Raw genomic sequence first — 27106 nt, forward strand, 5'->3', positions numbered from 1 at the left:
AAGAGGTACAAACTGGCCCAACAATTATTGACAGGTCTGATTTGTCTCAAATCTTGAAATGATTCAGCAATTTCTGGGAACATAAACTTAGTTGAGTTTGACAACCCAACTAATAATGCAAGATATTATGCATGCTTAATTTTTTTATTAGTCTTCAGTTGAGAGCATGCTTAATAAATATTTATTGAGTTATTCTTATAATAATCGGTGTTGTTTCTCTTGGTGCAAGAAGCAAACCCAATGTTGTACCCAGTGTGTATAACTACAGGTGAGTTGCTCATAGTTTTTGTCTGGAAGACATCGGCAGTGATATCTTGTTTTCCTGAGAGAAAATGGGAGTTTCACTCAAAGTGATAAGGATGGAATTTATTTCTTTCCCCTGCTGCAGTTAGTGATCACAAGTAAATTTAATTACAGATTAAATTACCTAGTTTTAACTATGCCAACCATCTCAAAATGATCACATATCCTGGAAAAATTGCTAAGAGGAAATTGCCAATTCTAGTTGTTAAGATACAAATACAACCAAATAATATAAAACTGTCAGAAGTGTTTCTTCTTATATTCCTGGCATAAACATCTCTTTAACACTTATTAGTTAAATGTACACATAATACCTTTTGATTTAACCTAAGGGTTACTACTTCCACAGTTGTTAATGAATGGCCTAGTACGGGCATGTTTTCTTATGTCCTAGAAAACCTCTCAAGTCTCAGGCAAGCTAGAATTTCTGGCCACTCTACAATTTTTTTTTACTGATTGGGATGCATAATAATGGTAATAACAATAAACTACAGAGAATATTGTTTAAACTCTTTCTTTACCGTTCTTCCCAAGAGGTACAAACTGGCCCAACAATTATTGACAGGTCTGATTTGACTCATATCTTGAAGTGATTCAGCAATTTCTGGGAAAACAAACTTAGTTGAGTTTGACAACTCAAATGTGTCCTAGTAGAACAAATCCAAAAATGCACTGCTTAAATCTTGAATTAACTATTCTCAGTACTTTGAAAAAGGTAAGCCCGGAGCAGTTTGTCTAGCAATTACAAACTAAGTGAAATAGGAGGGTTAGTTAAAGTCACTATTAACAGTCCAGTCAGAGTAAAGGAACCTTAAGCAATGACAGGCTTCCCAAGATGTCCTGTCAAGAGGCTGTTGTTAAGATCACAAGAAATAAAAAAGATGTATCTTTGGTCCAGAATTTTCTCTTCTTGATAGTGAATGGAAAGCCCACTAATAAGATGGAGGCACTCTGTGTTGCTAGCCTCTGCTCATAACTTTAGCATGAACTGAAAGTCCTGTGAAAAGGCTCCATTTTCTGAGAACTGTCACTACTTGAAAGTTCCAAAGCAGTGTTAATTTAATACTCTTTGACAAGCACTTCTTCATCAGTGAATATAATTTTGTAAAAAAATTTAAACCTGACTTAAAGAAAATTACATGCTTTTGAATGAATAAGAAGTATAAAGAGATAAAGGAGTAATTACATTAAAAATCAGAGGATGTTTTAATTATTCATGAAAATGTTTAATTAAAAATTTATGAAGATAACACAATGATAAACAATGCAATAGGTAGAAAAACATACTCAACATACATGTGAATTTACCTTTAGCCCATTTCATACCACAAGCTACAAAACAATTATGAATGAGAATTTTAACAATGCAATCAACAAATAGCAAAAGCTGACATTACAAAAAAGATAAGACTCTATATTCATTATGTCAAATAGCAATGTGATAGTTAATTTTGTGTGTCAATGTGGCTAGACTACGGTGACAAGTTGTTTGGTTTTACTAGTATAGATGTTACTGTAAAGATTTTTTTTTTAAGATGTGATTAAAATTTATAAGTTGACCTGTAAGTAAATCAGATTATCCTTTTTAATGTGAGTGAACCTCATTCAGCCAGTTGAAGGCCTTAAGAACAAACACTGAATTTTCTTAAAAAAGAAATCCTGCTTCCAGACTGCAACTTAAATATTTTGCCTGACTTTTGGACTAGAGACTGCAACAGCAGTCTCACTTAAATCTCCATCCTGACAGCTTGCCCTAAAAATTTCCATTTCTTAGCCCACAGGATCCTGTGAGCCAATTACTAAAAATCTTTCTCTGCCTCTCCCCCTCCCACTCCTTCTCTGCCCCTTCCTCTCCTTCTCCCTCTCCCCCTCTTTCTCCCCTATTGGTTGTGTTTCTCTGGAGAACCCTGACAGATATAAGCAGATTTAAATATAAAACCACTTGGCTTCTTTATAAAAATAGCACCAATCGGCCAGGTGCAGTGGCTCATGCCTATAATCCCAGCTCTTGAGGAGGCTGAGGTGGGCAGATTGCTTTGAGCTCAGGAGTTCAAGATCAGCCTGGCCACCATGGCAAAACCCCATCTCTACAAAAAAATGCAAAACTTAGTCAGCTGTGGTGGCACACCCCAGTGGTCCCAGCTACTTGGAAGGCTGAGGTGGGAGAATTGCTCGAGCCTGGTAGCCAGAGGTTGCAGGGAGCCAAAATTACCCCACTGCACTCCAGCCTGGGTGACAGAGTGAGACCCTGTCTCAAAAAGAAAAAAAAGTATTAATCACCCAGCTATGTGGAAATTTCTGGATATTTGACAATATACACAAAACAATGTTTAGTCCTATTAAAAATACATTTTAAAATGATTATACACACACACACACATACACAAACACATACACACACACATATATCTGGATGGTTGATATTGTCAACTTCATTGGATTGGAGGATGCAAAATATTGTTCCTGGGTGTGTCTGTGAAGGTGTTGCTAAAAGAGGTTAACATTTGGGTCAGTGCACTGGGAGAGGTAAATCCACCCTTCATGTGGGTGGGCACCATCCAGTCAGCTGCCAGTGTGTCTAGAATAAAGCAGGCAGGAGAATGTTGAATAAGCTGACTTGCTGAGTCTTCCACCCTTGATTTTTCTCCTGTGCTAGATGCTTCTTGCCCTTAAACATCAGATTCCAGGCTCTTTGGCTTTTGGACTCCTGGATTTACACCAGTGATTTACCAGGGGCTCTCAGGCCTTTGATTACAGACTGATGGCTGTATTGTAGGGTTTCTGACTTTTGAGGTTTTGAGACTTGGGCTGAGCCACTGCTGGCTTCCTTGCTCTTCAACTTACAGATGGCCTATTGCAGAAGTTTACCTTGTGATCGTGTAAGTCAATCCTCCTTAATAAATCCCTTTCATATATGCATGTATTCTAGTAGTTCTGTCCCTTTAGAGAACACTACCTAATACAGATTTTGGTACCAGGAGTGGTTCTAGAGGAACAAATTTTTAAGGCTGGATTTGTTTAGTTGGTTTTGGGGTTTCTGGAGTTGGCTGCTTAATCTTAGACTGCAAAATGCTAAGGACTCTACTTCTAGTACTATGGAGAACACTGATAATTCTTGGCATGAACTATTTAGAGAGTTATGCAAAATAAATTCATTTGATACTCCTGATTCAATGCTCTTGAGAAACAAGGAGTATAGTGACTCTATACATAATACCTTTGACTGTATGTGGAGAATCAAGGAATATAATAAAGTTGGTTGGTTGCTTCTAAATTCTCTGGACAAAATGATGAAAGAAAATAATGAGCTTAGAAGCTCATCATTTTTTTCTAGCTCCAGAAGCTCATTCTGAGCCTCAGATCTCCTAAGATTGCCCTGAGAGTCTTGTCTCTTGTGGACAAAGGGTTGAAATTGTGGAAAATCAGACACAAGCTCTTACATGAGTGGCTGACCTGCAATGAAAGGTGCATGCTCAGCCTCGCCAGGCATCTACTGTTAAAGTAAGGACATTGATTGGAAAAGAATGGGACCATGCAACTTGGAATGGGAATGTGTGGGAAGACCTTGATGGGGGATGAGGCTGGAGGGACTGAGCCCTTAAATTCTGATGAGCCTTTTTTTTACCAGAGGAAACAGTCTTTCCAGCCCTGATGGTGGCAATATCCCCTCTCCCACCCATAATGCCATCAGCCTTTCTACCTTTCAGGAGATTAACCCTGCACTGCCTGAGGCAGTTGCCAGGCAAGACAATGCTGATTCTCTTCAGGACACATCCCCAACATGCCTGTTTGCTTTTACAGCTATAATTAGATTCAGGTCCCAGAGGTGGACTTCAGGGTGTGACCCATGAGAAGGTGCACTACATTCCAAAAGAACTGCTTGAGTTTTCTAATTTATATAAACAGAAATCTGGAGAACTGGTATGGGAATGGATGCTAAGGGTGTGGGATAATGGAAGAAACATAAAGTTGGGTCAGGCTGGTTTATTGATATGGGCCCACTAAACAGGGATTCTTCATTTAATGTTGCAGCTTGGGGAGTTAAAAAAGGTTCTAATAGTTTATTTGCTTTGTTAGCTGAAACATGGATTAGAAATTGGCCCACTATGAGTTAGCTGGAAATGCCTGATCTCCCTTGGTTTAATGTAGAGGAAGGGATCCAAAGGCTTAAGGAGATTGAAATGCTAGAGTGAATTCATCACTTTAGATATCACTGAAGGACACTTGTGAAGGGAAATCTCAATAGTGGGCAGAACTTCGAGCAGTGCACCTGGCTGTATGCTTTGCTTGGAAGAAGAAATGGCCACATGTGTGATAACATACTGGTTTGTGGGCTGTAGCCAATGGTTTGGCTGGGTGGTCAGATGCTTGGAAGAAGCATGATTGGAAAATTGATGACAAAGAAATTTAGAGAAGAGGTATGTGTTTGGACCTTTCTGATTGGTCAAAAACTGAAGATATTTGTATCTCATGAGAATGCTCATCAAAGGGTTACCTCAGCAGAGGAGGATTTTAATAATAAGTGAATAGTATGACTCATTCTGTGAACCCTCTCAGCCTTCTTCCCCATCCACCCATCATCATCCAATGGGCTCATGAACAAAGTGGCCATGTTGGCAGGGATGGAGGTTATGCGTGGGCTCAGCAACATGGACCTGCAGTCACCAAGGCCGACCTGGCTATAGCCACTGCTGAATGCCTAATGTGCCAGCAGCAGAGACCAAAACTGAGCCCTCAATATGACACCATTCTTCAGAATAATAAGACAGCAATTTGGTGGCAGATTGATTACACTGGACTTCTTTCATTATGGAAAGGAAAGTGACTTATCCTTGTTGGAATAGACACTTACTCTAAATATGGGTTTGCCTATCCTGCATGCAAAATGCTTCTGCCAAGACTACCATCTGTGGACTCGCAGATGTTCTTATCCACCGTAATGATATTTCACACAACACTGCATCTGACCAAGGCGCTCACTTTATGACTAAAGAGGTGCAACAGTGGGCTCATGCTCATGGATTTTACTGGTTTTACTATATTCCCCATCATCCTGAAGCAGCTAGATTGATACATTGGTGGGATTGCCTTTTGAAATCACAATTACAACAACAACTATATGACAATACTTTACAGGGCTGGGGCAAAGTTCTTCAGAAGCTGTATATGCTCTGAATCAGAATCCAATATATGGCACAGTTTCTCCCATAGCCAGGATTCATGGGTCCAGGAATCAAATGGTGGAAGTGGAAGTGGCACCACTCATCATCACTCCTAGTGATCCACTAGCAAAATTTTTTGCTTCCTGTTCCCATGACATTATGTTCTCCTGGTCTACAGGTATTAGTTCCAGAGGGAGGAATGCTACCATCAGGAGAAACAAGGATTATTCTATTAAACTAGAAATTAGGATTGCCACCTGGTCACTTTGGGCTCCTCCTACCTCTAAGTCTACAGGCTAAAAAGAGAGTTACAATGTTGGTTGGGGTGGTTGACTTAAACTATCAAGATGAAATCAGACTGGGTGTGATGGCTCACATCTATAATTTTGGCACTTTAGGAGGCTGAGAGGGGTGGATCAACTGAGGTCAGGAGTTCAAGAGAAGCCTAGCCAACATGGTGAAATCCCATGCCTACTAAAAATACAGAATTTAGCTAGATGCAGTGGTGGGAGCCTGTAATTACAGCTACCCAGGAGGCTGAGGCAGGAGAGCCACTTGAACCTGGGAGTTTGCAGTAAGCCAAGATTGCACCACTGCACTCCAGCCTGGGCGATGGAGACTCCATCTCAAAAAAAAAAAAAAAAAAAAAGAAAGAAAGAAAAGAAAAAGGAAAAAATCAGCCTAATACTCCACAATGGAGGTAAGGAAGAGTATGTATGGAATACAGGAGACCCCATAGAGTGTTTCTTAAGTTTCACCATGCCATATGATTAAGGTCAATGGGAAACTATAACAACCCAGTCCAGGCAGGACTACTAATGGCACAGACCCTTGAGGAATGAAGGTTTGGGTCACTCCACCAGGAAAAACTTTCATGACCCACTGAGGTGCTTGCAGTGAAGGTAGTACAGGCAAAGGGAATACAGAATGAGTAGTAGAAGAAGGTAGTCATCAATACAACCACATGACCAGTTGCAGAAACTAGGACTGTAATTGTCATGAATATTTTCTCCTTATTTTGTTAAGAATATGTTTGTACATGTATATACTTGTACTAAGAAAATATCTTCATTTTATTCCCTTTATTATGTCACATAAGATTTAGTGACTTCATTTAGGCATTTAAGTGTTATTAACTTTATATAATAGTATTTAGGCTAAGAATTAGAACACTTCCAGTTGTATGAAGGATAGCTGTATTATCTTAGACTTAATTATGACCTTATTATTGTCTTTATTTGGAGATATATGATTTCAGGAGATGTGTATTTTTTTAAGCTGACAAGGGGGAGACTTGTGATGGTTAGTATTGTCAACTTGATTGGATTAAAGGATGTAAAGTATTGTTCCTGGGTATGCCTGTGAAAGTCTTGCCAAAGGAGATTAACATTTGAGTCAGTGGACTGAGGGTAAAGCAGACCCAACCTCAATGTAGGTGGGAACATCCAATTGACTGCCAGCGTGGCTAGAATAAAGCAGGCAGAAGAGGATGAAAGAGCAGACTTGCTGAGTCTTCCAGCCTTCATCTTTCTCTTGTGTTGCACACTTCCTGCCCTCAAACATCAGACTACAGGCTTTTTGTCTTTTGGACTCTTGGATTTACACCAGTGGTTTACCAGGGACTCTCAGGCCTTCAACCACACGCTGAAGGCTGCACTATCAGCTTCCCAGCTTTTGAGATTTTGGAGCTTGGACTGAGTTACTGCTAGCTTCCTTGCTCCTCACCTTACACATGGCCTATTATGGGACTTCACCTTTTGATCATGTGAGTCAATTCTCCTTAATAAATTCTTTTTTATATATGCATATATCCTAGTAGTTATTTAGAAAGCCCTGACCAATGCAATAGCTGAAGGAAGCTGGAGGTTGTCTTAGTTGAGATGAAAAAGATCCAGAAAATTTACTCCGTAGGAGTCAACAATTTAGCATTGATGATGTTGAAAACCGAATTTCTTAAATACTATGATTTTTTGTCTTCAGACAAAAGAAGTGCCAGAATTGAACAATTCTCTGGTTCTTAGAAATGTTATTACTTATACTAATTTTGTATGGCTTTTAAAACATATGCTATTACTATTCTGTTATTTTCTATGGGACACATTTAAAAATAAATCTTTTAAAAGAGTGTGATTTTAATTTGCAGAACATATATTTACCTTTTAAACATTCGAAATTTAGTTGATTTTCCTTTTCGAGTTTAATTTATTCCCCAACCATTGATTATGACCATAATGTATAACATTCCATGCTATCTGAAAAATTTTTCCTCAGTAAAATTGTGTTTCTGAATGATGTTGATGGTATTCTTAAAGAAAACTACTGGTTTATAAGAAACTATCTAATATCTGAAATACCTTTAGTTCCCTAAATGTACTGTAACTAAAGCGACAATCCATTCACATTAGAAAATTCAAGAGTGGAACATTTTTGATATACATATAGATTTGTAATTTTAAAAAATAACCTTAAGACTTTATTCTACTGTTTATCCATTTTCCATACTGCAATACATTTTTTTTGAGTTAAAAACAAACATTAAATTTAGGTATCAGGCAAGAGTGTGAAAGATTCAATAAATAAAATGGATGATGTTATATTAAGCGATTAACTATTCCTTTATTTTAATATTTGAGAATATTTTTGTACATAAATGACATTAAAAGATTATCAGAAGAAGAAGAGCTAAGCTGAATGGATTAAAGTCTATCTGCTGAGGTGCTTTCCCCAATGGCTTCAGAAATGGATTTTCTGTCAAAAACAAAAGTAATAACAAAACCAGAATAGTTAATAGTTCAATTCATGTTCCATTGGAGGAAATAATTTAATCAACACTAAAATATTTCAATACATACGATTGGGTACAATAAGTTGTGGAGTCCCTAAAGTAAAAATAAAAATATTTTAAAATATTGTAAAATAAGAAAAGATATTTATTTGCTTTAATGGCTTTTAGGATAACACAATCAACTAACAAAAATTAGTTTGCCTTTTTAACAAGAAAATGAAACCTTCCTAATCAATCTTACAGTACTTGAGTATCTTTATGTTGCTCCCAACCAACAGCGTTATGTCAACAAATCTTTCTAAAACACCTCTTGGTTGAATGCACAAAAGTCAACAACAGAAAAAGCTATAAAGTAGTTAACTTTATTTTTAAAGTTGACTAAGAAACGTAGTTTCTTTACCTTAAATTTTTTGTAGAACTATTCATTAAAAATTGCATTCATTTCTGTAATGGTCCTTACTCCAAATATTTATCAATGTGTGTTTTCCACATCAAACTTTTTCCCCCAGTTTACCATTCTGATAGCATCCAGCACTTTATTAGGAAATCATCTACTTAAAAAAAATTAACTAATTCAATTTTTTGACTTTCTACTACATATTAGGCATGATTCTAGCTTTGAATATAATGGCTACCAGAAAAAAATAAAATCATTTTCATTGTGGAAAAATGAGGAGAGAAAAATCTATAATCAATTTTAAAATTAAATAAATAAATGAAATGAATAAAAATGATAATGTCAGAGAGCAGTGAATGCTACAAAAATATAAACTGGGTTAAATGATAGAAAATTAGGAACTTATTTATAGTAATTGCTAAAATGTATTGAGAAATAACTTTTTGGGGGACTCAAATAATTTTGTGTAACGAATTATATTTAATTCTCTTAATCACTTCTTGAGTTAAACCATCTGACTCCAAGGTCTGTGTATATAACTATTATGCTATGTTTTCTGTCTCTCAAAATGAGAAACCAACCAAGCTAAAATATGTTTTCTGATAAAGACTGATCAACAAAAAAGAGAAAAAGCATAAGTCAAAAGTTAAATAAAGCATAACTACACATGGAATACAAGTAAAAATCTAAGAGCATTTCATGGAAATGTGGATAAAACAGAAAATTTGCTAAAGTCTTCCTCAAACCCAAATATCCTATAACCATTAAAAAATTAATCAGTAATTAAAATGTACACATAACACACATTAGAACAAAATACCTTTCAGAGAATGCCTTCTAGGCATTCAAAAATTAAATAATCAGAATCCTATGCAAACTGTAACCAAAATACTAAAGGAGGTATTATTTTGAAAGGCCAACTTTTTAAAATGAGACTAATACAAACTTGAAGTCAAAATCATATAAGGAAAAATGCACGAGGAAAATTATATGGCCAAACACAATTCTAAAAATAGTGCAAAAAAATTGTAAATAAAAAGTTAACAAGAATCTAGCCATCTCTTAAGGAAACTTCATAACCAAACTGGATTTATTACAAGAATGAAAGAATAATGTAATATTGTATTAATGGGCCATCACTTAACTTCTGGCATCTTTTGAAATTTTACAGTGTAGCTGTGTTATATTAGAAACCTTTTGATATGGTTTACAACATTAAGACATTAAAAGGAAAGAAATAGCATTATTTCAAGTGATGCGGAAAAAAATTGTTAAAGTTAACATTTATTCAAGTTGAAAACTCAGCAAAATAAGGAAAATAGAAAACTTTTATAACCTGGCAATGAGGACCAATGAAAGTAATCGAAAACAAACATACACAATGGTGAAACATTGTCTTTAAATTCAAGAATTATAGAATGGTGTGTTCACCGTTATCGCTTATGTTCACCATTGCACTGGAGAAACGAATAAACTGTTGATATGTGTGAAATAAATAATGAATATAAAGATTCAAAGAAAAGAACAAAACTTGCATTTTTTTAAATGGAAAACATGATTTGTCATATAAAATACAAGAAAATCAATAAACTATCAGAAATAATAAGAGAGTTTGGTAAAACTATTAATGGACTAATATACAAAAGCATTTAAATTTATTTAAGCCAACAAAAGCAATTAGAAAATGAAATTCTAATATATTTATAGTAACCACAAATATATTTCACAAAGGAATATAATTTGATATGGAAGACCTTCCAGTGGTACAAGGTGTGGAGATGGAAGACGATTATACTGATGACTCTGACCCTGGGTAGACCTAGGCTAATGTATGTGTTTGTATTTCAGTTTTTAACAAAAGGTTTAAACAGTTTATAAAAACTGTAAGTGGAAAAATGCTTATAAAATAAGGACATAAAGAAATAAAATACTTTGGTGTAGCCATACTATATGTTTGTGTTTTAAGCTAAGCGTTATTACAAAAGAGTCTAAAAGTTCTTGTTTTGTTTTTTGTTTTTTCTCCTTGGAAGTTATTGTTTAGGATACTAATTCTAGTTCAGAGGTGGATTTTAAAGGGTCTTCTCCATTGCCTTTTTCTAAAGCCAAGGAGAACACCCTCCTTTTGAGGACCCCATTGGGTTTCCACTTTGGAGGTATATTCTAAAGTGTCTTCGCCATTATTTTATCTCCCAAAATGAATCTCAGTTGACTTGTCTGTGCATTTGTGTGAGAAACTTAAACTGTCATTTTCATAGATAAATGAGAGACTTAACTCCTCAGTTCTGAAGAGAAAGGACATTTTGTTACTCCCAGCTGCAAGCTGGCTCTGCGTGACTGGGGGCTGAGTGGAAATGTCTGGGAGGTTAACCCACTTTGCCATGCAGTGGCCCTACTGGGAACCTTCAACAAAATTAGTTTTAAAAGACTCAATCAAGCAATGCATATAGAGCTGATCACTTGGCATTTTTAGCCCTCTCGGAGGTGACAGACCTCGAGCAAGAAAGTGAGACATGTTAAAAGGGTCAAAATAACTCAGTGGTAAAACACTGCATAGTCTCATCCACAATCAGCACACAGTGATCTACCACACAAAACAACCTAGGCCACAGCTCAATTCCTCCTTTCAAGACAAAAAGTGGAAACAATCTAAAAATGACGAAAGACAGGGAGAAAGACTCACTTTGGGGCACCCTGTTAGTTTTATAGTGCCTCTTCTTGCAAGTGTTTGTGTAAAATGAGAAGTTTGAGGGCATGCCAGGTTTTCTAGTACTCCAACTAGTTACATATTATGGTCTGTTTTGCATATTTTGATCTAATGGGCAAATTACATTAAATAAAAATGCATAGCCCAAAGGTCAACCTGCAACTCTAGAGTTCCTAAGTTCTCTACTTGTCTATTTTCTTTTCTGCCTGCTTTAAATCTGCTGTTACTTTTCGACTGAGACAAAAACCACAGTTTAGATCCAATCTTCTTCTATTTTTGTAAACCAGTGAGTTTGTATTAATATCTTATGCCTAGAGTTCTGAAATAAAAGATACAGGATCTTTCTATGAATGTGCATGTATGTGTTTACATGTAGTTGCATGTATTTTGTTATGGATAGTGGCCACAAGGTACCAAATTGGCTTAAGGGAACTCAAATTAAGTAAATAATAAGCTCACATGGTTTTCAAGCTCATATGACTTAAGTAAAATCTTTAATAAATAAACTTGTTTTAAAATTCTTGTAAAAGTAATATTAGAATTAGATTTGTAGTATTTTTGTTTCTGTTTATTGGTCAAGTGGGTTCATACTTACACCTGGCAAATATTATAAGGTGTCAAAATTTTGCATAAGGGTTATGAAAATATAAAGCCAGCTCCCCAAAAGAATAATCTTGGCTTGTGTAATTTTTGATAATTAAGACATTTGATACTGTTAGTTTAATTAAAACAGCTAAATACTGAATTATTGGTAAAATACTCACATAGTTAGCCTTAGGTTTATTTCTTGAGTAAACACCTGAAACTCATAGGCTATAAAAATCATTAACAGAAAAATAATTTTAAATGATGACTATCACAGTTTTTATAAATACTCTAGGTGAACTATTAAATAAATGAATGAGGTAAATGTAATAGAGTAAATGTTTGTAAAGAAAGATCATAAAATTTAGAATCTGAAGTTATATATATTTAATACTGGATATTCATTAACTGGGTAACTTTCAATTTGAAAAATGATAAAAAATTTTTTTAATGTATTGTTATTGAAAGGTAAATAATGTTTGTCTAATCCAATGATTATTTAAAGGTTATATTCAAAATAAGGTAAAAGGAACAAGGAAATAAGAGAGACTTAAAGAAAGTTATAGATATTAAGAGGTATTTTTGGTAAAAAGGTTAAAAAAAATTTTATTGAGAAATCATCTTGGATGGTAAACTTTTGTCCTAAAATAAAATATCTAACTGTTTAAGAAAGAAGGATGTTTAAGACAAACGAGAAAGGTCAAGCATGTCAGAAATCGTCTGTGTAAGTCATAAGATTAGCACAAAAAAATTTAAAGCTTACAATTAAGTTGGCCATAGTTGAAAGGAAATTTTAATAGTCTTTCTAGAAATTAGACTTTGATATTAAAATACACTAATGCAACACTAAAAATTGGTTAAAACAAGATTTTATTAAAAATATTGATTTACTTTTAATGCAAGACTTTTTAAGTTGTACTTTAAGTTCTGGGGTACATGTGCAGATCTTGCAGGATTGTTGCACAGGTACACACATGCCATGGTGGTTTGCTGTATCCATACCCCCATCACCTACATTAGGCATTTCTCCCAGTATTATCCCTCCCCAACCTCCCTGTTCCCTACTGTCCTTCCCCTATTTCCCTATCACCCAATCCCAGTGTGTGATGTTCCCCTCCCTGTGCCCATGTATTCTTATTGTTCAACACTTCCCTATGAGTGAGAGCATGTGATGTTTGGTTTTCTGTTCTTGTATCAGTTTGCTGAGAATGATGGTTTCCAGATTCATCCATGTCCCTACAAAGGGCACAAACACATCTTTTTTAATGGCTGCATAGTATTCCATGGTATATATGTGCCACATTTTCTTTGTCCAGTCTATCATTGATGGGCATTTGGGTTGGTTTCAGGTCTTTGTTATTGTAAACAGTGCTTCAGTGAATGTACATATACTTGTATCTTTATAATAGAACAATTTATTATCCTTTGGGTATATACCCAATAATGGAATTTCTGGGTCAAATGGAATTTCTGTTTCTAGATCCTTGAGGAATTGTCATACTGTATTCCACAATGGTTGAACGAATTTACACTCCAACCAACAGTATAAAACTGTTCAATTTCTCCATATCCTCTCCAGCATCTTTTCTTCCCAGATTTTTAAATAATCACCATTCTAACTGGCATGAGATAGTATCTCAATGTGGTTTTGATTTGTGTTTCTCTAATGACCAGTGATGATGAGCATTTTTTCCTATGTTTGTTGGCCTCATATATGTCTTCTTTTGAAAACTGTCTGTTCATATCCTTTGCCCATTTTTGAATGGGTTTTTTTTTTCTTGTAAATCTGCTTTAGTTCTTTGTAGAGTCTGTATATTAGCCCCTTGTCAGATGGGTAGATTGCAAAAATTTCTTCCCATTCTGTTGGTTGCCAGTTCACTCTAATGATTTTTTCTTTTGCTGTGCCACTTAGATCCCATTTGTCTATTTTGGCTTTTGTTTCCATTGCTTTTGGTGTTTTAGTCATGAAGTCCTTGCCTATGCCTATGTCCTGAATGGTATCGCCTAGGTTTTCTTCTAGAGCAGGCGTCCACAAACTATGGCCCATGGGCTGCATGTGGCCCCCTGAGGCCATTTATCCGGTCCCCTGCCGCACTTCAGGAAGGGGCACCTCTTTCATTGGTGGTCAGTGAGAGGAGCACAGTATGTGGCGGGCCCTCCAACGGTCTGAGGGACAGTGAACTGGCCCCCTGTGTAAAAAGTTTGGGGATGCCTGTTCTAGAGTTTTTACAGTGTTAGGTCTTATGTTTAAGTCTTTAATTCATCTGGAGTTAATTTTAGTGTAAGGTGTCAGGAAGAGGTCCAGTTATGTGGCTAGCCAGTTTTCCCAACACCATTTATTAATCAGAAAATCCTTTTCCCATTACTTGTTTTGTTAGGTTTGTCAAAGATCAGACAGTTGTAGATGTGTGGCATTGCCTCCAAGGCCTCTGTTCTGTTCCATTGGTCTATATCTCTGTTTTGGTACCAGTATCATGCTGTTTTGATTACTGTAGCCTTGTAGTATAGTTTGAAGTCAGGTGACGTGATGCTTCCAGCTTTGGTTTTTTTGTTTTTTTTTTTTGCTTAGGATTGTCTTGGCTATGCAGGCTCTCTTTTGGTTCCATATGAAGTTTAAAGTGTTTTTTTCCAGTTTTGTGAAGAAGGCCAATGGTAGCTTGATGGGAATAGCATTGAATCTATAAATTACTTTGGGCAGTATGGCCATTTTCACAATATTGATTCTTCCTAACCATGAGCATGGAATGTTTTTCCATCTGTTTGTGTCCTCTCTTATTTTCTGGAGCAGTAGTTTGTAGTTCTCCTTGAAGAAGTCCTTTATATCCTTTGTTAGTTTTATTCCTAGATATTTTATTTTCTTTGTAGCATTTGTGAATGTGAGTTCTCTCTTGATTTGGCTCTCTGTTGGTCCGTTATTGGTATATAGGAATGCTTGTGTTTTCTGCACATTGATTTTGTATCCTGAGACTTTGCTGAAGTTGCTTATCAGTTTAAGGAGACTTTGAGCTGAGACAATGGTGTCTTCTAAATATACAATCATGTCATCTGCAAATAGACAATTCATCTTCCTTAATGCTCTTTATTTCTTTTTCTTGCCTGATTGCCCTAATAAGACGTCCAATAACATTTTGAATAGTAGTGATGAGAGAGGGTATCCTTGTCTAGTGCCAGATTTCAAAGAAATGTTTCCCATTTTTGCCCATTCAATATGTTATTGGCTGTTGGTTTGTCATAAATAGCTTTTATTATTGTAAGATATGTTCCACTGATACCTAGTTTATTGGGGGTTTTTAGCATAAAGGCTGTTGAATTTTGTCAAAAGCCTTCCCTGCATCTATTGAGATAATCATGTGGTTTTTTTTTTGTCTTTGTTTCTGTTTATGTGATGGATTATGTTTTCAAACTTGTGTATTGAACCAGATTTGCATCCCTGGGATGAAGCCTAGTTGATCATGATGGATAAGCTTTTTGATGTGCTGTTGCATTCAGTTTGCTAGTATTTTATTGAATATTTTTTGCATCTGTGTTCATCATGGATATTGGCCTGATGTTTTCTTTTTTAGTTGAGTCTCTGTTGGGTTTTGGTATCAGGATGATGTTGGTCTCATAAAATGAGTTAGGGAGGGTTCCCTCTTTTTGTATTGTTTGGAATAGTTTCAGAAGGATTGGTACCAGCACCTCTTTGTATGTCTGGTAGAATTTGGCTGTGAACTCGTCTGGACCTGGACTTTTTTTGGTTGGTATGCTATTAATTGCTGCCTCAACTTCAGTCCTTGTTATTGATCTGTTCAGGGTTTTAACTTCTTCCTGGTTTAATCTTGGGAGGGTGCAAGGGTCCAGAAATTTATTCATTTCTTCCAGGTTTACTGACTTATGTGCATAGAGTTGTTTGTAGTAATCTCTGTTGGTAGTTTGTATTTCTGTGGAATCAGCCGTGATATCTCCTTTATTGTCTTTTATTGCATCTATTTGATTCTTCTTTCTTTTATTTTTTATTAGTCTGGCTAGTGGTCTGACTATTTTGTTGATCTTTTCAAAAAAGCCACCTCCTGGATTTACTGATTTTTTTGAAGGGGTTTGTGTGTGTGTGTGTGTGTGTGTGTGTGTGTGTGTGTGTGTGTGTATCTATCTCCTTCAGTTCTGCTCTGATATTAGTTATTTCTTGTCTTCTGTTAGCTTTTGAGTTTTTTTGATCTTGCTCCTCTGGCTCTTTCAATTTTGATGATAGCCTGTTGATTTTAGATCTTTCCTCACTTCTCATGTGGGCATAATTTATTGCTATAAATTTCCCTCTAGACACTGCTTTAAATGTGTTCCAGAGATTCTGGTACATTGTGTCTTTGTTCTCACTGGTTTTGATGAATCTCTTTATTTCTGCCTTCATTTCATTGTTTATACAGTCGTCATTCAGGAGCCAGTTGTTTAGTTCCTATGTAGTTGTGCGATTTTGAGTGAGTCTGTTAATCCTGAGTTCTAATTTGATTTCACTGTGGCCTGAGAGACTGTTTGTTATGATTTCTGTTCTTTTGCATTTGCTGAGGAGTGATTTACTTCCAATTATGTGGTCAATTTTAGAGTAAGTGTGATGTGGTGCTGAGAAGAATGTATATTCTGCTTGAATAATTTAGCCATTGAAACTTGTGTATGCTTTGTGAAGTTCTTGTGCTATGGTTTTCAGCTTCATCAAGTCATTTATGTTCTTCTCTAAGCTGGTTATTCTAGTTAGCATTTTGTCTAACCTTTTTTTAAGGTTTTTAGTTTCTTTGCACTGGGTTGGAACATGTTCCTTTAGATCAGAGAAGTTTGTTATTACCTGCCTTCTGGAGCCTGCTTATGCCAATTCTTGAAACTCTTTCTTCTTCCTGTTTTGTTCCCTTGCTGGTGAGGAATTTTGATCCCTTGAAGGAGGAGAGGCCTTCTGGTCTTTGATGATTTCATCCTTTTTGCACTGGTTTCTGCCCATATTTGTGAGTTTATCTACCTTGGATCTTTGAAGTTGGTGATTTTGGATTGGGTCCCTGAGTGGACATCCTTTCTGTTGATGCTGAAGATATTTCTTGGTTTTTTTTTAGTTTTCCTTCTAATAGTTAGGCCTCTCTGCTGTATGAGGCATTTTTCTTTTGGTTATACAGGGGTCAGAGAGCCTCTTGAGTGGGAAGTCTGTCCCTTCTCTTCCTGAAGAGGTGCTGCTGGGCTGCCTGGGACTCAGCCTGGCTTCCTCTGACTTTTTTTTTTTTTAAACACAGATTAGATTAGACCTGCCTTTGCAATTGCAGATGCCCTTCCCCCCACAGAGCTCGGTCATCCAGGGTCAAGTTCAAACTGATGTGCTGTCTGTGAACACTCAGGCAAGAGGGCTTCAGTTTGCTGGTCTTTGTGGAGGTGGGACCTGCCAAGCCATACCACCTGTCTCCCTGCTTTTAACTCTCCCTCTTTCTGAAGGGTAGGTAGATCCGTCCTCTAGGTACTTTTGGTGTTAGCCAAAACCTCTGCCCAGTTGTGTAACTGATACTCATTGTGCCAGGCTGGCTGGAGCTGCACTCAGATCTGCACTGGAAACTCATGGTGCTTCTCAGCCCGGTGGCTTTCTCCCATACTATGGGTTGCAAGGGCATAGGAGAAGTACAGTATCTGAACTGGAGTCTGAGGGGGGAAAGTTCCCTATCCTACAGTTAGCTGTACTTCCCTGTTGGGGCAGCGCCCTCCCCTGCTTCAGTTTGCCCTTCCTGGGCTACACCCACTGTCCCACCAGTTCCATTGAAATGAACCTGGTACCTCAGTTGAAAATGCAGAGTTCACTTGTCTTCTGTGTCTTTCATGCTGGGAGTTGAGCTCTGGAGCTGTTCCTATTTGGCCATCTTGGTGGAAGATGCCCAATGCAAGACTTTTTTTTTTTTAAATTTTACTTTAAGTTCTGAGATACATGTGCTGAACATGCATGTTTGCTACATAGGTATACATGTGTCCTGGTGGTTTGTTGTACCTATCAGTTAATTTTTAAATTCTATAGCCCGTTTTAATTTTAATTTCAAAATTCTTCAGATTGATCTCTCAGAAGTTTAACTTATGCTGTACCCTGCTGCTTTACCTCTTTCTACCTTTTGAGAAGTCCTAGGATGGTAACTCTTTCCTTCAATTTTAGTTGGCTTCTGTAACTTTTTAAAATTAATAGTTTAAAATAAGGGAGAGAATATTTGAAAACAGGCAAATAAAAAATTTTACAGAATCTGATTTTGTTTGTATATCTGTTATATCTATATGTTTATATGTTCCATATAAAAGTGATATTTTACTACCAAAATATGCAAAAGCTCTAATAAATTAGCTTAAAGAGAAGTAAATGCATGTGAAACTAACAAAAGCTAGTTCTGATACCTTTTAGTTCACAAGACTTTAGTAATATTTATTCAGATTAATTTGATTAATTTCAAATTTTTCTCTAGTAGTTTAAAATCTTAACTTCATGTTATGTTATATTAAGTAATTTTTCATTTTTTTCCCACTGGGAATTTGGGATGTTAAAAGCTAAGATAGCAGGAAAGTAAAAATTTTTTTGGTCTCCTTTTTTTTTGTGGTGAAGTTTATAGAAACATAAGTATATAATTTTTGCTAAAGAGAACATAATATTTTTGTTAGTTTACAGGCTATTTGAGTAGCTTTAAAATAAAGGAAACAAATGTGCAGACAATGCTAAACGGATAAAGAGAAAAATAAAAGCATGGGGAATAAGAAACCTTTGACTCTTGGATAGCCACGTGATCATCCATTTTAAGGAGTTGCAGCTGGACTGCATTCAGTTACTAAAGGTAAAAGTTGCCAGTGAAATTTAGAGATGAATCATAGTTATAATCCCAGGGAGTTGGTTCTCTGAATGCATAAGAAAATACAAACTACTAAGAAAAAAGCAAAATATTCAATTACTTAGTTATTATTATTTGTAATAGGTAGATGAAGATAAGAGTGCTGGGTTGGGCCTTAAGGCTGGACTGAGCTCAGATGTACATTAGCTCAGGCCACTAGCCTCAAAGCTACGCACAAAGGGAAAAATTAACCCAGGGCAACAAAAATTACCTCTGACACCTGTGGTTACTAAGAAGATAGTCAATGCGGGGGAAGGGCAAAACCAAGCAACTATTAAAACCAGAGGGTATAAAGTTAAAAATAATTGATCCATTTTGTAGATTGCTATCATCAGCTTCCTAAGAAACATTTAGTATAATGGATTGTAAAAATAACTACTTTAAGGAAAGCATCTTTCATTTTAAATGCTACACAATAAAAGAGCATGTTTGGGTCAATGTAGGATCCATAGCTCACTGTTAAACAATTTATAAGTATATGTGATCCGGATGCACAGGAGGTTATTCCTGAGACAATGACCAGTTTAGTGGATTGGATAAATGCCACTGTAAGGTCTGTTCACTCTGAGAAGGGGACCGCCTAACTCTTCCTATAAAATGCCAAGTGGAGCACCCAAGATGAGGCAGCTGAAATGCTTTATATGCAAGACATGTGAGACTGGCTTTATGATGACCAGGATATTCACCCACCAAAAATGCCTATTACCAAGGTCATGGTAAATGTTGTAGTAAAGGAAACTCTTTTTACAGGGCACCCCAGGTGGCTTTACTCATGTAGAATTGAACAAATATTTGAGAAAACTTATCAAATTTGTTTCCCTCAGGAGTCTCAAAGATGCTGATAAAACATTAAGGTAATTTTTAAAAAAAGAGAAAGGTAAAGGGAGTCCAAGAACTCATCTCAGGAGAGTGGAAATCTTTAGATGGTTATTAAGTAATGAAATAAATAAAATGAAGATTGGTGGAGTCAAAACAAAGGTCTTTACAACACTATCAAAGATTGGGTGGACATAATGCAGCCCCTGCTGATCCTCTGACATTAAATAGCACCACACCAGTCTTCTGCATTTTACCCCAGATTGAGAAAATTTAAGAATAATCAAAAGGCAGACATTATAATGAGAAAGCCAACATTGCCTGGGATACTGTTGAGGCAACTTTAGATGAAGATTAACAAAAGGGACTGAGTTTCTTGGCTCAATTCCCTGCTGATAACTCAGATACTTTTTCACCAGCAAAGGTACAATGGTCTGGTGGTAGAGAAGAAAAGTTCCTAGGACTGAAACCTAAAAATGTAAAAGTTGATAGGATTATGAGACTTGCAAGGTTTAAACAGGCTTTATGTAAGGTAGTTGTGACCTCCTTTATCTAAATGTCTTATGAACCTGGGTATTATATCTCATTGGAGATGTTTCCCTTATATAATACAGAAATCTGAAGGCAAGAGTAATCTGTCCTTTGTGAAATGTTAATTGAACATGCTAAATGAGAACTAGTAAGGCTGCCTGAGCTCACACAATATAGGGTAGAAGCTGGAGTGCTGGTCAGGACAAATCCTCCACTTGATAGCTCTTTATGGAGCATTTATTGGATCTTACGGAAAAATCTGTGAGCATTTCTTAATGACAACTACTAGACTTTGGACTAGAGAATTTCCACTTATGAGGCATTTGCTGCCTTGCTATAGGATGTTAACTGAAGCTATCCTTGTATTAATATAAATAATGGTACCCCCCAAATTTTATGATAAAATAAAAATGATTTATATAGGATCTTGCTACCTGGGGATATAAAGAGGAGATATTCATGACCAGAAGGCCTCTTTTTCCCCTAGGTCTCACTCTATGTGAGGAGCTATGAAATTCTATAGTGCCTGATAAAGGGCTTTCTCAGATCTGACAAGAGCTGCTTGGCTTGTGAATAGAAGTTCCAAGGTGATCAAAAAACATCTTATTTGGAGGGCTGCTGCTCTGGTTAAAGAAGAGGCAAGGAAAGTTTTTTGAGTTATTTATAGTTTAATTTGGTAAAGTACCCTTTTGTGAGCAAATGTACCTTTCTTTCTACCTGAGTTCTCCAAAATTCAAAAATGGTTCCTGAGTATTGTGCTTTTATGACAATATACTCATTTGCATAAGTCTAGTAAGAGTTTTCTCTTTTAAAACAGGACAATGGAAGACACTAGTTATTTTACCAAGGTTTTACCTAGAATAACATAGTTTTAGGTAAAGTTACAGCAAAGCCAATATTACAAAAGCTTATATGGCCAGTCAATTCTTGTTGCAATTTATGTTCTCAGGATCTCTTGAGGACTGCCTCATGGGCCATTGACCACTCATATTTGGCTCAGAATAAATCTTGGCAAATATTTTACAGAGTTTGTCACTTTTTTGACACATGGCTCCATTTTTTTCTCTGGCCTCACCACCCAAAATTTATACTTTTAGTCTTAAAAAGTATATTTGTTTTGAGAACCAAAATGTGATCATGAAAGATAAATGTGTTAGTTTTTAATCATAATTACTTTGGACACTGACTAATAAATTACTTCTGAATGGGTCACTATTCTAACAACTAATAAAAAGAGGTCAATTAAGGCAAATAAAAATAAGAAGTATTTCAATCTATAATTATTTTCAGTGCAGCAGCAAATTGGATTATGGTCGTACTTCATTCTTTCTGCTCTTTACCTTCAGAGGGAAAATAATCAGTAAGGAAAGCAGGGATCATCTGAGTTTAAGTATTAATATTTATGACAAATTATTTCTATCATTAGATAACAGCAATCAAACCTTGTCCACAATTTGTAAAGTTAAGCCAAATGTTAAAATATAATAAATATATTACTCTCCAAATACAATGTTATGATTTTTTTCTTTTTTGCTTACTGCAGAGATTCTTTACACATTTCTCTTCTTTTGAGCAAAGAGAGCAAGATTGTCCTTTCGTATAAGGAGGCATATTTGCAAAATTTCCTCTGTAAAAAAGAGAAACATTGATTAGCCAAATGGCTGTCAATTTCTCTAATTTCATTCATACATTTTTGTAAGTTGGTTTAGTCATTCATTAAGTCATCAATGTTGAAAATGAAAAATGATAATATGTCTCAATTTTATTTTCTTTTGTTAAAATGAAGGATGAAAAGAGTCCCTTACAGGATGAACCATAAGGAAGTTCTATTCTTGAATATTCTATAGAACAAGAATGAGATGTGAACCCAGTGTAATTATACATGTGATAGTGGCAAAGTTTTTTTATCATAGATAGTATGATTATTTCTTCATTTTGTACATGAAATAAGTAATATTTAAATTGCAAACAAACGTGTTTTATGGCTTAATTTTAAAGTATAGTATCACAGTCCTTATTTAGTTTTATTTGATGACAGCTATTATGCCTGATTTTTAATAGTATAAGTCATACATTTTTCATAGCCTCTTTCTTTTCTTCTGTCTGTGAAAGACTTAAAAAAAATGTTACTTAGAGTACACAAATAAAAACATAATAACATGAGTAGTATTCCATTAAGGAATATGCCACAATTTAGTTATATATTCTTTTGTTGATGGGCATTTGGGTTGCTCAAGTTTTTGGCCACTGCCCACAGGGTTGCTATGAATGTTCAAAACATTCATATGTATGTCATTATAGGGACACAGATCTAAGAGTATGTGAGAATACCATGGCCTTCACTTTGTCCCCAGCATTTGGCATGTCCAATCACTAGTCATTCCCATAGTGGTGTAGTGGTATTTATTGTGATCTTAATTTGTATTTTTTAAATAACTAATAGTGTTGAGCATTTTTACGTGTGTATTTGTTACGTACATATTTTCTTAGTATTTCTTTTAAAAAATGAAGTTGAGTTTTAAATTTTTTAAATATTGAGTTGTGAGATTTCTTCCTATATTCCAGGGTACATCCATTATGTGATATATGTTGTTGTTATTGTTGTTTACAGACTTTCTTCCAGTCTGTGGCTTGTCTTTTCATTTTCTTAACAGTGTCTTTGAATAGTAGTTATTTTTAATTTTAATGACATTTAATTTATATATCATAGTTTTGGTGTGGTAGTTTAAAAATCTTTGGCTATCCAAAGGCCATAAAGGTTTTTGTTAATCTTTTCTTCCAAAATTTTTATAGTTTTAGATGGTACATTTAGGTCTTTTGATATGGTTCGGCTCTGTGTTCCCACCCAAATCTCATCTTGAATTTTAATTCCCCCATGTTAAGGGAGGCAGGTGGTTGGATTATGGGGGCAGTTTGCCTTATGCTGTTCTCATGATAGTGAGTTTTCATGAGATCTGATGGTTTTAAAAGTGTTTAGAAGTTCCTCCTTTTCTCTTTTGTGCTGCACCATAAGAAAGTTCCTGGGTTCCCTTTCCCTTTCTGTCATGATTGTAAGTTTCCTGAGGCCTCCCTAGCCACATGAAACTGTGAGTCAATTAAATCTATTTCCTTTATAAATTACCCCCTCTCAGGTATTTATAGTAGTGTGAAATGAACTAATACTGGAAATTTGTACTGGGGTAAGTGGGATACAATTAAGATAACCTAAAAATGTGGAAGCAATTTTGGAACTGGGTAACAGGCAGAGGTTGAAACAGTCTGGAGGGTTCAGAAAATGACTGGAAGATGCGGGAAAGTTGGGAACTTCCTAGAGACATGTTGAATGGTTTTGACCAAAATGCTGATAATGATGTGAACAATGATGTACAGGCTGAGGTGATCGCAGATAGAGATGGGAAATTTCTTCAGAACTGGAACAAAGGTCATTCAAGATGATCTGGAATTGGAACTTATGTTCAAAGGGGAAGCAGGGGATAAAAATTTGAAAAATTTGCAGCCTGATGATGCAATAGAAAAGAGAAACTAATTTTCTTGGGAGAAATTCAAGCTGGCTGCAGAAATTTGGGTAATTAATGAGGAGCCAAATGTTAATCACCAAGAAAATGGGGAATATGTCTTCAGGATATGTTAGAGATCTTGGTGACAACCCCTCCTATGACAGACCAGGAGGCCTAGGAGGAAAAACTGGTTTCTTAGGCTGGGCCCAGAGCCCTGCTGCTGTGCGAAACCTTGGGACCTGGTGCTCTGTGTTCCAGCTACTACAGCGTAAAACAGGCTGAGGTACAGCTTCGGCTGTTGCTTCAGAGGATGCAAGCCCCAAGCCTTGGTGACTTCTATGTGGTGTTGAGAGTAGTAGGAGGCAGCAAATGCCTAGGCAGATAGGAGTGTGTCCTGGTGAAACCCCACCTCCAAACAAAAGACAGTTTAAAACCTGAAAGCCAAGCTACAAGTTAAATTCTTGGACTGGATTGAAAACATGACTTCTTGTTTGGTGCACTTTCCTCTGATTGATACCCACTCTTCACCTATTTTACATATGTCTACCCTTTCCTAATTAGTTTTCTACACCATTGTGCCCAACTTTGAGTAGTGTCTTCGCTTTAACTTTTTTTTTTTTTTTTTTGCATACTCACAGATCAATCAGCACACACTCTCCATTCTGAGTCCATAAAGAGCCCCCAGACCTGGCCACAAGGGGGTACTTTCCAGCCTTTAGGTAGGGGAACCATCCTCTTCCTGCTATGTCCCCTCTTTGTTGAGAGCTTTCCTTTTCCTTAGTAAATTCTACTCCACTCACTCTTCAGTGTTCATATACTAAATTCTTCCTGATTGTGAGACAAGAACACTGACCTATCTGAGCTAAGGGGCAGAAAAACTGTGACAGTGTTGGGGCTGTGGGTGCAAGGAAGCAAGAATTGAAGATTGGAAACCTCTACCTAGATTTCAAAGGATGTATAGAAATGCCTAGATATCTAGGCAGAAGTCTTCTGCATGAGAAGAGCCCTCATGGAGAACCTATGCTAGCACAGTGTTGAAAGGAAAGGTGGGGTTGGAGCCCCCACACAGAGTCCTTACTGGGGCACTGCCTAGTGAAGTTATAGGAACAGGGCCATCATCCTTCAGATCTCAGAATGATAGATCCACTGACAGCTTGCACCATGCACCTGGAAAAGCCACAGCTCTCAATATCAGCCTGTGAAGGAGCTGCCCAAGGCTGTGGAAGGCCACCTTTCACATCAGCATGCCCAGATATGAGACATGGAGCTAAAGGAGATTATTTCAGAGATTTAAAATTTAACGACTGCCCCAATGGATTTTGGACTTGGGTGGGACCTCTTCGTTTTGGCCAATTTCTCTCATTTTGAATGGGAGCATTTACTCAATGCCTGTACCCCCATTGTATCTAGGAAAAAAACTAACTTGTTTTTGATTTTACAGGCTCATAGGCAGAAGGGACTTGCCTTTTCTCAGATGAGACTTTGGACTGTGGACTTTTGAGTTAACGCCGAAATCAGTTAAGATTTCGGGGGATTGTTGGAAAGGCATAATTGGTTTTGAAATGTAAAAAGACATGAGATTTGGGAGGGGCTAGGGCAGAATGATAGGGTTTGGCTCTGTGTCACCACCTAAACTTTACCTCTAAATATAATTCTTATGTATTGAGGGAGGGAATTATAATCTCCACTTGATGAAAGAGATTGGATCATGAGGGCGATTTCCCTCATGCTATTTTCATGATAGTGAGTGAATTCTCAAGAGATCTGATGTTTTTAAAAGTGTTTGGAATTTCCTCCTTTTTTTTTCTCTCTCTTGCTGCTGTACTGTGAAGAAGGTGCTTGCTTCCTCCTTTGCCTTATGCCATAATTGTAAGTTACCTCAGGCCTCCCTAGCTATGTGGAACCGTAGTCAATTAAACCTCTTTCCTTTATAAATTACCCAGTCTTAGGTATTTCTTTATAGTAGTGTGAAAATGAACAAATACATCAATTATTCATTTTGAGTTAATTTTTGTATGTTGTATAGATCCAGGTTATTTTATGAATGACTAATTGTTCCAGCATTATTCATTGAACAAAATTTTTTCTACTGCAATACCTTTGTGCATTTCTGGAACATTGGTTGAAAATATGTGGTCAACCATGTGTGGATTTATGTCAGATCTCTGTATTCTGTTCCACTAATCTACTTGTCTAACTATGCAAATACCACAATGTTGGAATTATTTTACAGTTTTAACAACTTTTGAAAACCATATTATTAGCACTTGAAAATAATAGTATTAGTTCTTTAAATTTATTCTATTTCAAGTTGTTTGGTTATCCAAAGTTTTTGTGCTTCCATATGAATTTTCTGATCAATTTGTCAATTTGCACAATAAAATCCTGGTAGAATTTTGACTGGTTTTGTATTGAATCCACAGATCAAATAAGAAAAAAAAAAAAGACATCTTAACAATACTGAGTCTTCCAACTCATGAACAATGTATATCTTTCTAATTATTTGTGTCTTTGCTAGTTTGTCTAGTGAAATTGTATAGTTTTCAGTGTACAGATCTCTTTCTTCTGATAGAGCTATTTCAAGATAATTTATATTTTTTGATGCTATTATAAATGATGTTATTTTCATCAATTTCTGATGTTATTAGTATACGGACATGTAATTAATTTTTGTATACTTATTGTGTATCCTAAAAGATTGCTAAACTTATTAGTTTTAGATGAATTTTAGTAGATTTCAGTAAAATTTCTATAAAGTAACAGTCAGCACAGTATGGCCCAGAGGCCAAATCTGTCCTGTCGTCTGTTTTCATGTGTTTTTATTCTATTTTTCTGTTTTCATGCAGTCTGTAAGCTAATATGTATATTATTATATATATGCAAAGTCTAACATATTTACTGTCTGGTGTATTACATACATTTATTTTTATTAGGAATAGTGTTAGCTGTCAATTTTCCATAGATGTTCTTTATTGGATTTATATCATTCCTTTCTATTTTTAGCTTTCTGGGAACCTTCATCAGGAGTGAATGTTTGGCTTTTTCTGAATCTATTGAGAGAATCATATAATTCTTACTTTCAGGTTGATTAACTGATTTATTTTAGAATGTTAAATGAGATCTGCAAATGAGAGGGATATAGAACATATCTCTCTTAGATAAAGTGTGTTTTGTTTCTAAAATATTGTTGAATTCGAGCTGGGTGCAGTGGTTCATGCCTGCCTGTAATCCCAGCACATTGGGAGGCCAAGGCAGGTGGGTCATCTGAGGTCAGGAATTTGCGAGCAGCCTGGCGAACAAGTGAAACCCCATCTCTAGTAACAATACAAAAATTAGCTGGGCTTGGTGGCGGGTACCTGTGATTCCAGCTACTTGGGAGGATAAGGTAGGAGAGGTGATGGTTGCAGTGAGCTGAGATTGCAGCATTGCATGCCACCCTGGGCAACAAAGAGTGAAACCCTGTCTC

The 27106-nt window shown here is 36.2% G+C and overlaps 1 protein-coding gene across 2 annotated transcripts in view; it reads right to left on the reverse strand.

Annotated features, from left to right (window-relative positions):
• Positions 1-7740: 7740 nt before the first annotated feature.
• GLIPR1L1 (GLIPR1 like 1) overlaps positions 7741-27106 on the reverse strand; it is a 47533-nt gene continuing 28167 nt past the window's right edge. The window contains exons 4-6 of one of the 2 annotated variants that reach the window (XM_003927812.4): positions 21682-21770; positions 8318-8344; positions 7741-8213 (exon numbers count right to left, since the gene is read on the reverse strand). In XM_003927812.4, coding sequence (XP_003927861.1) covers positions 8122-8213; positions 8318-8344; positions 21682-21770 — 208 coding nt within the window. In that variant the 3' untranslated portion in view covers positions 7741-8121. The remainder of the gene's footprint in view (positions 8214-8317; positions 8345-21681; positions 21771-27106) is intronic. The other variant, XM_003927813.4, reaches the window with a different exon arrangement.

Source organism: Saimiri boliviensis, chromosome 7 (assembly GCF_048565385.1).
Source record: "Saimiri boliviensis isolate mSaiBol1 chromosome 7, mSaiBol1.pri, whole genome shotgun sequence".
NCBI lineage: Eukaryota > Metazoa > Chordata > Mammalia > Primates > Cebidae > Saimiri > Saimiri boliviensis.